Here is a 15,139-nt window from a genome sequence, read left to right on the forward strand (position 1 = left end):
AACACACTAAAGTTTCCAAAACTGTCAAAATATTGTCTGTGAGTTTAACAGAACTGATATTGCAGGTGAAAACCTGAGGAAAATCCAACCAGGGAGTGGCTTCTATTTTGAAAGCTCCCTGTTCCATTGCATGCCTTCCCTCCATTTAAAGGGATATCAACCAGATGCCTTTTTCTATGGCTTCCACATGGTGTGAACAGTCTTTAGACATAGTTTCAGGCTTTTATTCTGAAAAATGAGCAAGAAAGATCAGATCGCGTCAGTGGATGGCTGGGTGCCAGCAGCGTTTTGCATGCGCCAACAGTGGACAGACATAATCTCTCTCTCTTCTATTGAAGAAGCTACTGTCTGGTTGAAAAATTATCGATTATATATTGTAAAAACAACCTGAGGATTGATTATAAAAAAATTTGACATGTTTCTACGAACTTTACGCATACTATTTGGAATTTTCGTCTGCCCTGCTCGAGCCTGTGGATTTCTGAACATAATGCGCCAACCAAATATTTTGGATATAAAATAATCTTTATGGAACAAAAGGAACCTTTATTGTGTAACTGGGAGTCTCGTGAGTGCAAACATCCGAAGATCATCAAAGGTAAGCCATTCATTTTATTGCTTTTCTGACTTTCGTGACCAATCTACTTTGCTGCTAGCTGTTTGTAATGTTTTGTCTGCCGAGAGAGATGTCCTTACATAAACACTTGGTATGCTTTCACCGAAATCTGACACGCCAGGTGGATTAACAACAAGCTAAGCTGTGTATTGCTATATTGCACTTGTGATTTCATGAAAATGTTATATTTTTTGTAATTTAATTTGAATTTGGCGCTCTGCAATTCAGTGGATGTTGACGAAAATGATCTCGCTAACGAGATGGGTGCGTCAAGAAGTTAATGCAACCGCTGTGTCAGATTTTTTTTTAAACTTTACGGAAAAAGCTAACCATGCAATAATCTGAGACGGCACTCAGCAAAAAAATAAAATTATCCGCCATGTTGGAATCAACAGAAATCAGAAATAACATTATAAATATTCCCTTACCTTTGATGATTTTCATCAGAATGCACTCCCAGGAATCCTAGTTCCACAATAAATGTTTGTTTTGTTCGATAATGTCCATTATTTATGTCCAAGTAGCTACTTTTGTTAGCACGTTTAGTACACAAATCCAAACGGTCCTCCCGAACGAAAACTTCAAAAAGTTATATTACAGGTCGAAGAAACTTGTCAAACTTAGTATAGAATCGATCTTTAGGATGTTGTTATCATAAATCTTCAATAACGTTCCAACCGGGGAATTCCTATGTCTGTAGAAAAGCCAAGGAACGCAAGTCGCTATCATGTGAAATGTGTGTGACCAGGACCTGGCTCTCTGCCAGACCACTGACTCAAACAGCTCCCATCCGGCTCCACATCACAGTAGAAGCATCATTCAAGTTTCTAAAGACGCTTGACATCTAGTGGAAGCCTTAGGAAGTGCAACATAACCAATATCCCACAGTGTATTCAATAGGGGCTGGGTTGAAAATCAACCAACCTCAGATTTCCCACTTCCTGTTTGGATTTCTTCTCAGTTTTTTTGCCTGCCATGTGAGTTCTGTTCTACTCACAGACATCATTCAAACAGTTTTAGAAACTTCAGAGTGTTTTCTACCCAATGCTAATAATAATAATATGCATATATTAGCAACTGGGACTGAGGAGCAGGCCGTTTACTCTGGGCACCTCTGGGCACCTTTCATCCAAGCTACTCAATACTGCCCCTGCAGCCATAAGAAGTTAATACATTTATCGTATAGTGTGTGTGGCAGGCTTACAATGATGGCAAAAAAACAACATTTGAGAGAACGAAGACCCTGGTGCTAGAGGGGGTACAAAGCTGGAGGTTGAATGTTTGAAGGGGTATGGGACTATAAAAAGTTTGGGAACAACTGGTGTAGCGTGCGCACACACACACACACACACACACACCTCTCGAATTACAGTAATAATCGACTAGGTGTGAGTTTGCCAAGTTCCTAAATCAACTTAAAATCACTTGATATGGGCCACTAAATACTCCCCTTTCTTTCACTATAATAATTAGGCTGTGTGGATTAATGGTAACTTTATCAGAGGTATGTACAACGTCATATTTTTTAAATGTACAACGTCATAAACATATACTTCAGCATATAGGCTACACTTGTACATAAACTTGTAGGCTATATCAAATGTTAAACTGTGTTTATAACCATACAACTGCATCTTACCTGGTTGGTAATGTTGACATAGTAGGTCCTTGTCAAATGTGATCAGCTGTGTTGCATTCGATGTCAGGTGCAATTTTACGCTTGCATCATGATCCAAGCAGTTTCAGCTCAGTCAATTGGTTTGTTGGGCATCCCGGAGTCAGTGGAGTCCAAGAGAACGTTCACGAATTTAAGCTCAAATTTTTGTTGAAATTCATACTTTGTTGAAATACCATAACCAGATAATGAAGTTGTGATCTCTTTCATTCAGGCTTAGAACGTTTGGCTATCCAACGAGTTCCAAATATATCCAGTTCTATTCCATGTTCCTCCTGCGAAAGGCGCGACGAATCTCTATTGGAAGACGAGGCAAAACTCATCTCTCTCGCCAAGTAGACATTCAGGTGCAATGTCACAGGACACACACTGCGCTCTGCGCCTGGCCGTGCAGGATTAAATGACATTTGTATTATGTCCTATTCTCAGCGGATAACATTGGAAAACGCAATGGTTTATCATTGGAATGGAGCCAATAGCGCAGGTGATCGCACACCCGATTGCTCGATTAGTGTACAGAAAGCATAGGCTAAACTACTGGCAAGAACAAGATTGCAATCTGACAAATGTTGTTTACAATTCAGGCAATTTAGCAACGGTAGGCTAATATAAGAACAGTGGGTATATGCTCTTAAAATGGCAGGAACGTTCGATTTAGCCTACCGCTGTCTATTTTCACATGCTCACAAAATCAATATTGTGAAAAATACAAGGATAATTGTGTTTTTTCCCATTTAAGCAACTTTTTTTGAACGAGCTCTTACAGGTTGATGGAGCATTACGAACAAATAGATATGCTAGGCAAATAAAATTATGACTAGGTTACTCTGTATTCTTCATGAGTCAACGTCTGTTCCACTTCCAGCCGGAAAATAATATACTTCTGATACGCCGCTACCAGCAACCAACAGGACAGGTAGGTAGCCCTGTCCCTCTCTCTCTGAATTGAAACAAGTTGTTTAGGGCCCAGTCCTTTTGTGAATATCTTACACGCGCAAGCCTTTTCAGATAGAATAGAACGCTGTCAATAAATAATGTCAACCCCGCAAGCGACAACCACCCTTTAGTTAGTTATAGTTCACCAATAGGGATCAGCTTGTCAAAAAAGAAACTCGCCGGAAAAAAAAGCTTCTCTCATATCTGAGCGTATCCAGTTATCGCTTCAGCACGCTGCCTACACCTGAGGCCCGCTCCCCTATGCTGCATTCCATTGAAAATGTAGTAAACACTCCCCCTTTCACTCTGCGCGTCCAATCGAGAGTGCTATCGCTCAGGAGCCCCGCAAAAACAAAACAAAAACAGGAATCGAAGGATCTGCTATTTTAGTCTGTGTGCCTGAAATGATTAGAGAGTTGGGGACTGCGTTATGTACACATAACTGTCCAAATAAAGGAAACGCTTGAGTAAATGAGGGATACAAAGTATATTGAAAGCAGATGCTTTCACACAGATGTGGTTCATGAGTTAATTAAGCTATGTTAGGGTCATGTATAAAAATGCACAGTTGCCCATTGTTTTGCCGACCATGGCTGCACTCTTAGAAAAAGATTTCCAAAAGGATTCTTCGCCTGTCGCCATAGGATATCCCTTTTGGCTTCCATGTAGAACCTTCTGTGGAAAGGGTCCTACCCGGAGCCCAAAGGGGTTCTACCTGGAGTCCAAAAGGTTTCTTCAAAGGGTTCCTCAATGGGGACAACTCTTCTAGGTTGTAGATAACCTTTTTTCTAAGCACGTAGAAGAAGAGATCTCAGTGACTTTGAAAGAGGGGTCTCAAAGGAGTATAGGGGCTTTAAAGTGTGTGTGTGTGTGTGTGTGTGTGTGTCTCAGTCACCAGATCTCAACCCAATTAAACACTTATGGGAGATTCTGGAGCAGTGCCTGAGACAGCGTTTTACATCACCATCAACAAAACAACAAAATGAAGGAATTTCTCGTGGAAGAATGATGCCAAATTGACTATACAAGTGTCTGGAACTCTATTGGAGGGATGTGACATCATTCTTCCAAAATTTCAAAATTCCTTCCTTTTGTTGATGGTGATGTAAAACGCTGTCTCAGGCACTGATCCAGAATCTCCCTTAAGTGTTTAATTGGGTTGAGATCTGGTGACTGAGACACACACACACACTTTAAACCCACTATACTCATTTGAGACCCCTCTTTGAAGCTGTCCTGTGAGCTCACCCTATGAAGTCACTATGTTGGTGTTTCCTTTATTCTGACAGTTACCTGAACCAAGCCTACTGTGTATATTGTCTGTGGCAGGCTACTGTAGCTGTCAGACACAAAAGTTCTGCTCTGCATTCTTCTTGACCTGTAGGTCACATGGCTACAAGCTGCCTTTCAAACTTTTTGCTCTTTGAACCTATATTTCATAAAGGCCTATGACACTTAAATGATCTCTTTGGCTATTAGTGAAAGTATCCTATTTTGCCATGCGGTTGTACCAATGTCCAGTAAAAAAGTGACACCTCCTCCCCATAGGCCTCATCACACACCTCCTCCCCATAGGCCTCATCACACACCTCCTCCCCATAGACCTCATCACACACCTCCTCCCCATAGGCCTCATCACACACCTCCTCCCCATAGGCCTCATCACACACCCTCCCCATAGGCCTCATCACACACCTCCTCCCCATAGGCCTCATCACACACCTCCTCTCCATAGACCTCATCACACACCTCCTCTCCATAGACCTCATCACACACCTTGCCCCCATAGACCTCATCACACACCTCCTCTCCATAGACCTCATCACACACCTCCTCTCCATAGACCTCATCACACACCTCCTCCCCATAGGCCTCATCACACACCTCCTCCCCATAGACCTCATCACACACCTCCTCCCCATAGGCCTCATCACACACCTCCTCCCCATAGGCCTCATCACACACCTTGCCCCCATAGGCCTCATCACACACCTCGCCCCCATAGGCCTCATCACACACCTCCTCCCCATAGGCCTCATCACACACCTCCTCCCCATAGGCCTCATCACACACCTCCTCCCCATAGGCCTCATCACACACCTCCTCCCCATAGGCCTCATCACACACCTCGCCCCCATAGGCCTCATCACACAACTCCTCCCCATAGGTCTTATCACACAACTCCTCCCCATAGGTCTCATCACACACCCAGTGTCCAGTGTCTCCCCTCCTCAACCTCAGTCCTCTGCTCTGCTCTCCTTTCAGCAGTTCAGTGCTGCCTGTCTGACACCTCCGGGACTTGAACATTATCTTAATCTGCAAGTCAAGACACCTATAGCTCATTCATTTCATGTCTCTCTCTCTCTGGGAAATCATCTGGGCTTCTCTCCTATTTCTGGCCTGGGTGTAATTTACGCCTAAGGCATCTCCTGCTGCTATATGTACTTTCCAAAGTAAAACATTTTGTGAAATCGGCCAATCACTCATAGGATTTGAAAATGTGCACAATGTCACAGTGACATTTGACAAGTCCGGACAAAGCAGGGACAATAATCTGTAATTTCCTACAGCACTTTCACCCCCGCATGTCGTTTCCAGGACTGAAGTTTGAACAATCTCCATGACAAAGTTATCATCAAGAAACAACACGGCCTCACCCTGACCCAAACCTACAGAGAGCTATCTGCACAAACCACACAGCGCTCTAATCTATTACTAAAGCAGAAAAACTAAGGGTGTGTTTATTAGGGCACACAACGGGAAGTGTTCTAACACATTTTTCAACTGAAACAGAACAGGTAATGCCTCCCTGTTTAAATCTGTTTTCATCCGTTTGGTGTCTAATGAACACAACCTTTAGACAGTGACCTTGAGCTACCATCGGTAGCTATGCAGCCATAACAGAACAAAACAGTCTAACCACGCCAAAAGATGATCCCAATGGAATGCAGTCGCAGGCATAGCTGTGTGATCTTGACTGTCAATGCAATTCTTTTTAAATACATTTTGCAATTACATAGGGTGTGTTCGTAAATTCACTCTGGAGTGCCAGAGTGCGCTCTGGGAGTTCGTAAATTCAGTGTTTTGTCAGCACCCAAGCTAACTGGCTAAAGTTGGCTAGCTTGCTAGCTACTTCCAGACACCAATGAGAGAACGCCCCACTCTGACCGTTTTACTCGCCCAAGCAGAGCTGGTTAGGCAGTGTTCATCTTATCTAGAGCATTGGTGACTAACTGTGCTGCTGGCAACAATTTAATTCAGTTGTTTTGCCGATGTTTGCTGACACCGGTCATATTCAATGGGTCTTGCTAGTTCATAAATTCATCAGTTATTATTCTGTGCTCTGGCACACTTAAGCGAGACTGCTCTGACATCGGAGTAGACAGCCAGAGTTAATTCATCAATACACATCTAGTTAATTGCTGTCATTTCATCAATGGAATCAAGTAAGATTCTGCAGACCCAATTAAAAGTGTGACAGAGGTGGTTCTCGAAGCCGAAATAGGCTCCTGCGATGAGTAACCATGCAGAGACCTGAAGATTCAGCTCCCAATGCTTCTTAGACTTTAGCTCAGCAGGGTAACTCAGTCTTGAATCACACAGACAACTTGGATCAGTAGACAGTGTAGTAGTCTACAGGAGTGTGACTGTGGAGCCAACATCCTGTTAGTGTGTGTTACACTCACTAGTGTGCCTAACCTTAACCTTACCCTAACCTACACCATTCACCTGCATGCTTCCATTCTGTTTTCCATTTCCTTTTATAGTCAAGTGAAACCAAGCAGCCCTGGTTAGAAATATCAACTATCCCACTGTTATCTTGTTTAGCATGGCCTTGCTAGACATAACCTGTAACTACTAGGACACTGAGGGACAGGGTAAATCATGCACTGTAGAGAATAGCTATGGGAAATCACAACAAAGAGGGGAAAATCTATAAACATGACATTCACTACAAATTTGTACCAAAGTTGAGATTAGCTGTGCAGCCTCTCAATGTACAGAATGTCGACTTTATACCCATGGTAGCCGTTATGAAACAGATGATTACAATAACAATTTAGGACAACCATAAAAGAACACAGCAACAGCCAGCATTTCTTACTAGACAAGGCCAGGTAGTCCCTCCCTGTTTCAGTACATTTTCTTAAGTTCGGTGCCTAATGAACACAACTTTGGTCTTGCAGCTCCAACAGCATGGAGGGATTCTGCTGAATAATAATAATTAGCTGAGTCGTCTCCCTGGCATCTATGGACGTGTCTTGTCTCGCAGGCAGATTTTCCATGGCAGTCCCATCCGTTCCCCATATTCATGTCCTTGTTTAGGATAGTCTGAGATATTAACAGAGACCAGAGAGATGGATAGCACTGTCTGATTATCATTCTACTGACAGCCAAGTTTGGACAGTAATCATTAGTTTGGGTGCACAGCGTTACATAAGAGTGTGTGCGTGTACGTGTGTGTCTGAAGCACCAATCGGTGGACAGCTTCTAAGGGCAGCACTAAACTGATTTAGTACCGCATAGAGACATGTGGATGACACTTGCTATGTTCCAAGCATAGCATCCCACTGGGCACACACTGGTTGAATCAACGTTGTTTCCACGTCATTTCAATGAATTTAGACGTTGAGTTGCCATCTGTGCCCAGTGGGGTGAGCCACGGTGAGTGAGTGAGTATGAGAAAAGGTTGTCAAAAATGTTCCACAGGAATGGTGACCCCTTTTTTCTCCCCAATTTCGTGGTATCCAATTGGTAGTAGTTACAGTCTTGTTTCATCGCTGCAACTCCCGTACGGACTCGAGAGAGGCGAAGGTCGAGAGCCATGCTTCCTCCGAAACCCAACCCAACCAAGCCACACTGCTTCTTGACACAATGCACATCCAACCCGGAAGACAGCCGCACCAATGTGTCGGAGGAAACACCGTTCACCTGGCGGCCTGGTCAGCATGCACTACTCCCGGCCCGCCACAGGAGGAGCTAGTGCGCGATGAGACAAGGATATCCCTGCCGGCCAAACCCTCCCTAACCCGGACAACGCTGGGCCAATTGTGCGCCACCCCATGGGCCTCCCGGTCGCGACCGGCTGCGACAGAGCCTGGGCTCGAACCCAGAGTCTCTGGTGGCACCTTAGACCACTGCGCCACCTGGGAGGCCTGGTGACCCATGTTGACTCCAATGCTTCCTACAGTTGTGTCAAGTTGGCTGGATGTTCTTTGGGTGGTGGACCATTGATACACACAGGAAAATGTTGAGCGTGAAAAACCCAGCAGCAGTGCAGTTCTTGACTCAAACCGGTGCACCTGGCACCTACTACCATACCCCGTTCAAAGGCACTTAAATATTTTGTCTTGTCCAATCACCCTCTGAATGGCACAGATAAACAATCCATGTCTCATGGCTTAAAAATCCTTCTTTATCCTCCCCTTCATCTACACTGATTAAAGTGGATTTAACAAGTGACATCAATAAGGGATCATAGCTTTCACCTGGATTCACTTGATCAGTCTAAGTCATGGAAAGAGCAGCTGTTCTCAATGTACAGTGTATATATACACGTTTGTACAGTATATGAAATTACAGCAGTGGACATGCCTTCACAGGAGTCTGTAAGCAGGTCTATAAACAGTATATAAATATGTGTTATTGTCACATCGACCGGATAGGTGACGTGCTGTTTTACAGGGTTAGCCATAGTAGTACGGCTCCCCCTTGCTCAAGGGCACCGACAGAGTTTTCACCTTGTTGACTCGGGTATTTTAACCAGCAAAGTTTTGGTTTCTGGCCCAACACTCTAACCGCTAGGCTACCTGCCACCCCGTACTTAACAACTCAACGTTGATTCAATCAAAAGTATTGGAAGATCACTTTGATAAACAAGGCCATTAGCTGTTCTGGACACACCAGCAGATGTGACTCTGTAGAACCAGAGGAAGAATTCCCCAGCCCCTTGGCAACAAATAATAGCATGAAACAGAAAACCAGAACACCACACCGGTCGTGAGAAACACAACCACTGGTTCACACAATATCAAGGATCAAAACAGATTTAGAACATGAGAGGTTTGATAGTTCTTCATTTCAGGGAATACAATGGAGTAGTTAAAGGGGAAGTTCACTATCTTACAACTTAATGTAAGATGATTCCTCAACCTGACTGTAGTCTATGGGCCAGGAAATACTGTAAACCATTGTTCGGTTCTCTTTACGCAACCACTGCAACCTTCAGATAACTTTAATCCACTGCTAGCTAAACATCTATGGGAATGGTAGGTGCATGCGAATTACCTTTAAGTAATGCCAAACCAAAAAATGGGTTGATTTGAGTTTGATTTGGCCATTACAAGTGAACTTCTCCTTTAACTGCTTATCCTAGTGTGGTGGTTAGGATATAAGGCTATTTCTGTCTCAGGCGCACTACAGCAGTCAACAACATAGCTGGGACTTCAGTGTGATCCAAGTCTCTTCTGCGTCCCAAATGACACACTATTTTGACCAGGGCCCTAAGAGCCCTGGATAAAATGAATGCACTAAATAGGGAATAGGGTACCATTTGGGACAGATCCTCTGTGTTCTATTAATAGGGGTCACAAGCCTAGATACAGAATGGTAACCAAGGAGTCTGTTTTGTGGACGGCTTTGCGTCAGATGTGCAGCAAAATGTAATTTATTTTCCTTTGAATGTGCCAGAGAGGTTAGAGAGGGAGAGCAGCTGACTAGGGAGATGACGGGTAGAGATCTAAGGAGCGATACATGAGGGGCGGACCAGGGGATGCGTGTGTCCAACTGAGCCAGAAGGCTGTGTTATCCCAATTAACTAAAGCTCTGGGAGCTAACACAAGTCTTCAGGTCTCAGGCAAGGTTGCTCATCAGTTGGGCAGAGTTCACCGAAGCACTTCTCTGACGCATGCGTGCATGTCTGTGTGTATCAGCCTACAGGAAGTCATGTACACGAACAGCCAAAGTGAAGTGTCAACGTCAAACTAAACTGCTGGGCCACCACACACCCCATAGTCAATTAGCGGTGGATATCTTTCTTTTTCAAACACTAACCATAAATTCTGTTACTTGGTTTAAAGCCTTAAGTAGAGAGGAGAATTAATCACAGTAATGTCTGGGGTAGTGTTCAGTAGGGCACACCGTAGCAAAACAAAAATGAGTATCTTTCTAGACAAATCCAGCTAGTCACTGCATGTTTAGGTGTGTTTTCGTCCGTTTGGTGCCTTATGAACACAGCATACCGTTCTTACTGCAGTTCTGCTGTGTTTATAACAGGGCTGACACAGCAGGTCAGATAAACAGATATGAGCAAAGCAAAGCAGAGGTAGAAAGAGAGATGTAGAGATGTGCACCACACACACACACACACACACACACACACACACACACACACACACACACACACACACACACACACACACACAGCTCAATGTTCAGTACTACTTCTCTTTAAAGAGGAATGTTGGGCGTATCAGACAGTAAGTGGGATTGTTATCATTCATTCCATTACAGCTGGTACTGTACCCCCTTGTTTAGCCTGGGGTGGAACCCTGGGCTCTGTTCAGACAGATGAAATGTTAAGAACATTACTGGTTGAAATATACCACTTAGACAAGACACTGTTCACTAAACTCCACTTGATAGGATAATCATCTGCTCATCTACCTTACATTTTTGTCCGCAATGCTCAGAACATTTCAACCACCCCTGAAGAGTTTAATTTAGTACCAGTTAGACTAGAACCACATAGAGCCAGAGTAAATATCAAAGCCGTGTTCATTAGGGCTCACAACAGAATAAAAAAAAATGTTTTGCAACAGAAAACAAAAGAACATTTCCTACTAGACATGTCAAGGGAATCCCTCCCTGTTTCAATCAGTTTTTTGTTTGTTTGGTGCCTAATGAACAAGACCAAGCATCCCACCTGGCCTGTGTAATGTGGTGTGCTCTCTGTGGTCTCCCTGTAGAGGTGTCTGACAAACAGCACAGGGACAACAGGATACACCGAGCCACATAAACACCAGGAAAACATGTGAGAAATGACAGACAGACAGACAGACGGACGGACGGACGGGCAGGCAGGGCAGGGAAATGTTTACGACTGAATAGGTAAGTAGTAGAAGGACACTTAAAGTACCATGGAAGAGTGAAGACTGGATAGAATAGAAGATAACTTCTATTCATTTTGTAGAGGTGGACAGCGGTAACAGAGGTCGTAGCCGTAGGCCTGGGAAGCTCTCCACAGACACTAATCAAATTAGCACAGAGCTAAGCTCCCCATTGTCCATGGGCCAGAGGTTCACAGTCAGTTAACAAGCATAGAAACGCCTGGGGGAAAAATGAAGAGAGGTCATATCAGGGAGGGAGATGTGGAGGTGTGTGAATGAGGGAGAGAAGAGATGAGAAGAGTGTAGGGCAGAGATGAGAAAAGTGTAGGGCAGAGATGAGAAAAGTGTAGGGCAGAGATGAGAAAAGCGTAGGGCAGAGATGAGAAAAGCGTAGGGCAGAGATGAGAAGAGCGTAAGGCAGAGATGAGAAAAGTGTAGGGCAGAGATGAGAAGAGTGTAGGGCAGAGATGAGAAAAGTGTAGGGCAGAGATGAGAAAAGTGTAGGGCAGAGATGAGAAAAGTGTAGGGCAGAGATGAGAAAAGCGTAGGGCAGAGATGAGAAAAGCGTAGGGCAGAGATGAGAAGAGCATAAGGCAGAGATGAGAAGAGTGTAGGGCAGAGATGAGAAGAGTGTAGGGCAGAGATGAGAAGAGTGTAGGGCAGAGATGAGAAAAGTGTAGGGCAGAGATGAGAAAAGCGTAGGGCAGAGATGAGAAAAGTGTAGGGCAGAGATGAGAAAAGCGTAGGGCAGAGATGAGAAGAGCGTAAGGCAGAGATGAGAAGTGCGTAAGGCAGAGATGAGAAGAGCGTAGGGCAGAGAGGAGAAGAGTGTAGGGCAGAGATGAGAAGAGCGTAGGGCAGAGATAAGAGTGGAGGACATAGATAAGAAGATTGTAGGGCAGAAGAAGGGGAGAGAAATGTAGACAGAGTGAGATGTGGAGAGAGAGAGAGAGAGAGAGAGAGAGAGATGTGGAAAGAGAGAGAGAGAGAGAGAGAGATGTGGAGAAAGAGAGAGATGTGGAGAAAGAGAGAGATGTGGAGAGAGAGTGTGGAGAGAGAGAGATGTGGAGAGAGAGAGAGATGTGGAGAGAGAGAGAGAGTGGAGAGAGATGTGGAGAGAGAGATGTGAGAGAGAGAGATGTGGAGAGAGATGTGGAGAGAGAGATGTGGAGAGAGATGTGGAGAGAGAGAGAGATGTGGAGAGAGAGAGAGAGAGAGAGAGATGTGGAGAGAGAGAGAGAGATGTGGAGAGAGAGAGAGATGTGGAGAGAGAGAGAGAGAGATGTGGAGAGAGAGAGAGAGATGTGGAGAGAGAGCGATGTGGAGAGAGAGAGAGAGATGTGGAGAGAGAGAGAGATGTGGAGAGAGAGAGGTGGAGAGAGAGAGAGATGTAGAGAGAGAGAGATGTAGAGAGAGAGGCGTAGAGAGAGAGGTGGAGAGAGAGATGTAGAGCGAGAGATGTAGAGTGAGAGATCTAGAACAGCCCACCTTAGCTCCTGACAAAAGTCTCGACACCAGAACAGAACAGTCCACCACAGACCCTGATCATAGCATCGACATCACAGTGGGACAGATAGCCCACTCTGATAGCCCTCCTGACAACCCCCCTCCCCTCCCCCACTGAGGACATACACAAACACAGATTGTACTCCGTATGGACTCAAACAGGAAATATATACAAGAAAAAAACAGTGTGTTTAAACTCTGGTGTCCAAACACCCAGCGTGCCATAGACCTTCTGTCTGAGGACCAACTAGGGTCACCCAGCAAGAAAGAGAGTGATAGAAAATGCTTCTTCTACTTTCCCCAACGCACAAGTGGTTATCTCCACCCTGCTACCATACAGCGGGTAAATGCAAGTATTTTCTATGACTGTGCCTCAAAACCAAATGTTTACCTGGCCCACCACTCTATCCTGGACTTTAACAGGCTTTATGACCAGGTCCACCTATACAAGGCAGCAGTGCCCACCTTCGCCCAGACCCTAAAGGATATCACTCTCAAACATATCCCAACACTCCACACAGGAGCAACAGATCAATAGACACACCGCCCAGACCAGCAAGACACTCTCCCAGACCTGCAGGACCCCCCCCCCTCTTGGTCTTGACTCCTACAGGCTGTACTCTCCTGTTCTCTTTCTCTGCCTGGTCGTTACACTGCACATCCTCTCAGCACTGTGGTGTGTATGTAGTCTCTGTCCATGCCCCCTACAGTGCAGTAAATGTCCCCTTCGTCATAATTATCTATCCAATATCACACTCCAGATCTCTCCTTGTCCCCTTCCTTACCTTCCCTTCCCTTTCTCCGTGTCATCATGGATGGTTTGGCCTGTGTGTTGGAGGGGTAATTACCCAGAGAGTCCTATAGCAGCCATCAGAGCGCCATCAGAGTCAGACCTGGATTAAAATACAATTTGAACTTTTAGCGTTGGATATAGCCTGCCAGCAAAAGTATTTGAAATGATTTGAAATGATATTTAAACCAAGGTGTGATCAGAGCCCTACCACATTTTAACGACCCATGGAGACTTCAAGGATTACAGGGAAAGGCCTGAGTGGACATTCATTCTGCATGGGCTTAAACAAGGACAGAGATGTCAAACACTGCTGCAAATAACAGCTTTCATCTTTCATGGAATGACAAGGAGGGAGAAAAGAGAGAGGGAAGAAAGCAGGGAGAGATAGGGAAGAAGGGGGAGGGAGATATGGGGGGAGAAGGAGAGAGAGCATAAGGAGGAGTGTGATGGAAGTGTGTGAGACATATGTGGGAGGGAGGGGAGGGAAAGAAACAAAAACAGAGAAAGATGGAGGAAGGGATAGGTCATGATAACCAAAGGAGTGCAGGTACTGAAGCACCCCTTTCAATCCCGACAAGACAGATGACTGGGAAGTTGGAACATAAGATCAGGTTGCGAAGAGTTCTCAATCCAGTACTGGGCCCGTATTCATACATATCTACGATCAGTTTATCCCTTTGATCATAATGGATAAGATTACATGGACATGAGCAGGGATCTGATCCTAGGTCAGCACTCCTCCTCAGATGCTTTATGAATACGTGCCCTGAGCCCACAATCCACTTTCTCTCCAAGTTGGAGGAAGTAATGATCACTGCCATCTGCCAGTGTATTATTGTAATCACCTCTTCCTTACAAGGTAAACACTACTGGAGGGGGAGAGAAACCAGAACACTTACAATATATGGGAAGAATCACTTAGACTGATCCAGTTCAGAAGACTGGGAACATTCAAAAACACCTTACATTAATACCAATAGCAGTTTGGAGGTCAGTGAAACCATGAAAGTGCACATTATCATCAAATACAGTCTCACTAAATAAGAGGGTACTGTACGATACTACTGTAAGTATGAGGTGTTGAAAGTGAACAAAAATGACACAGCAAAAATGATAGCTTGTTGCATGATTTTCTCCCTTTGTGGTTTATGAGAAGTGTGTTTGTGTGTACAGCTCTCTGTACTGTATCACATCCCACAGCTTTAATCTTCACATATAATGACAAGGTTGGCCTAGCTGTTTTTTCACATCCATTATCCACACTGCATCCAACAGGTAATAACAGGCCAACCTAGACATGCGTTCCTCTGCGTCAGGTTTACCTGAAATCAAGGTATGCACATAGATACAATAGTTTTCCATGTAATTATATGGGTGTGCACTACTGCAAATGGATGGATCTCCAGTCTCTCAGAACACTATTCAGTAACAGACAGCTCTTTCAGATGGCTATAACTGATGGAAAAGCACCTTAGTGTATGTGTATAGTTTTTCTGCACAAACCA

General features: G+C 44.5%; 1 protein-coding gene across 1 annotated transcript in view; it reads right to left on the reverse strand.

Annotated features, from left to right (window-relative positions):
* adamtsl5 (ADAMTS like 5) overlaps positions 1-3,604 on the reverse strand; it is a 70,701-nt gene extending 67,097 nt beyond the window's left edge. The window contains exon 1 of the mRNA XM_064989610.1: positions 2,256-3,604. Coding sequence (XP_064845682.1) covers positions 2,256-2,275 — 20 coding nt within the window. The 5' untranslated portion in view covers positions 2,276-3,604. The remainder of the gene's footprint in view (positions 1-2,255) is intronic.
* Positions 3,605-15,139: the final 11,535 nt, after the last annotated feature.

This window comes from Oncorhynchus masou, chromosome 2 (genome assembly GCF_036934945.1).
Source record: "Oncorhynchus masou masou isolate Uvic2021 chromosome 2, UVic_Omas_1.1, whole genome shotgun sequence".
In the NCBI taxonomy this organism is placed as follows: Eukaryota; Metazoa; Chordata; class Actinopteri; order Salmoniformes; family Salmonidae; genus Oncorhynchus; species Oncorhynchus masou.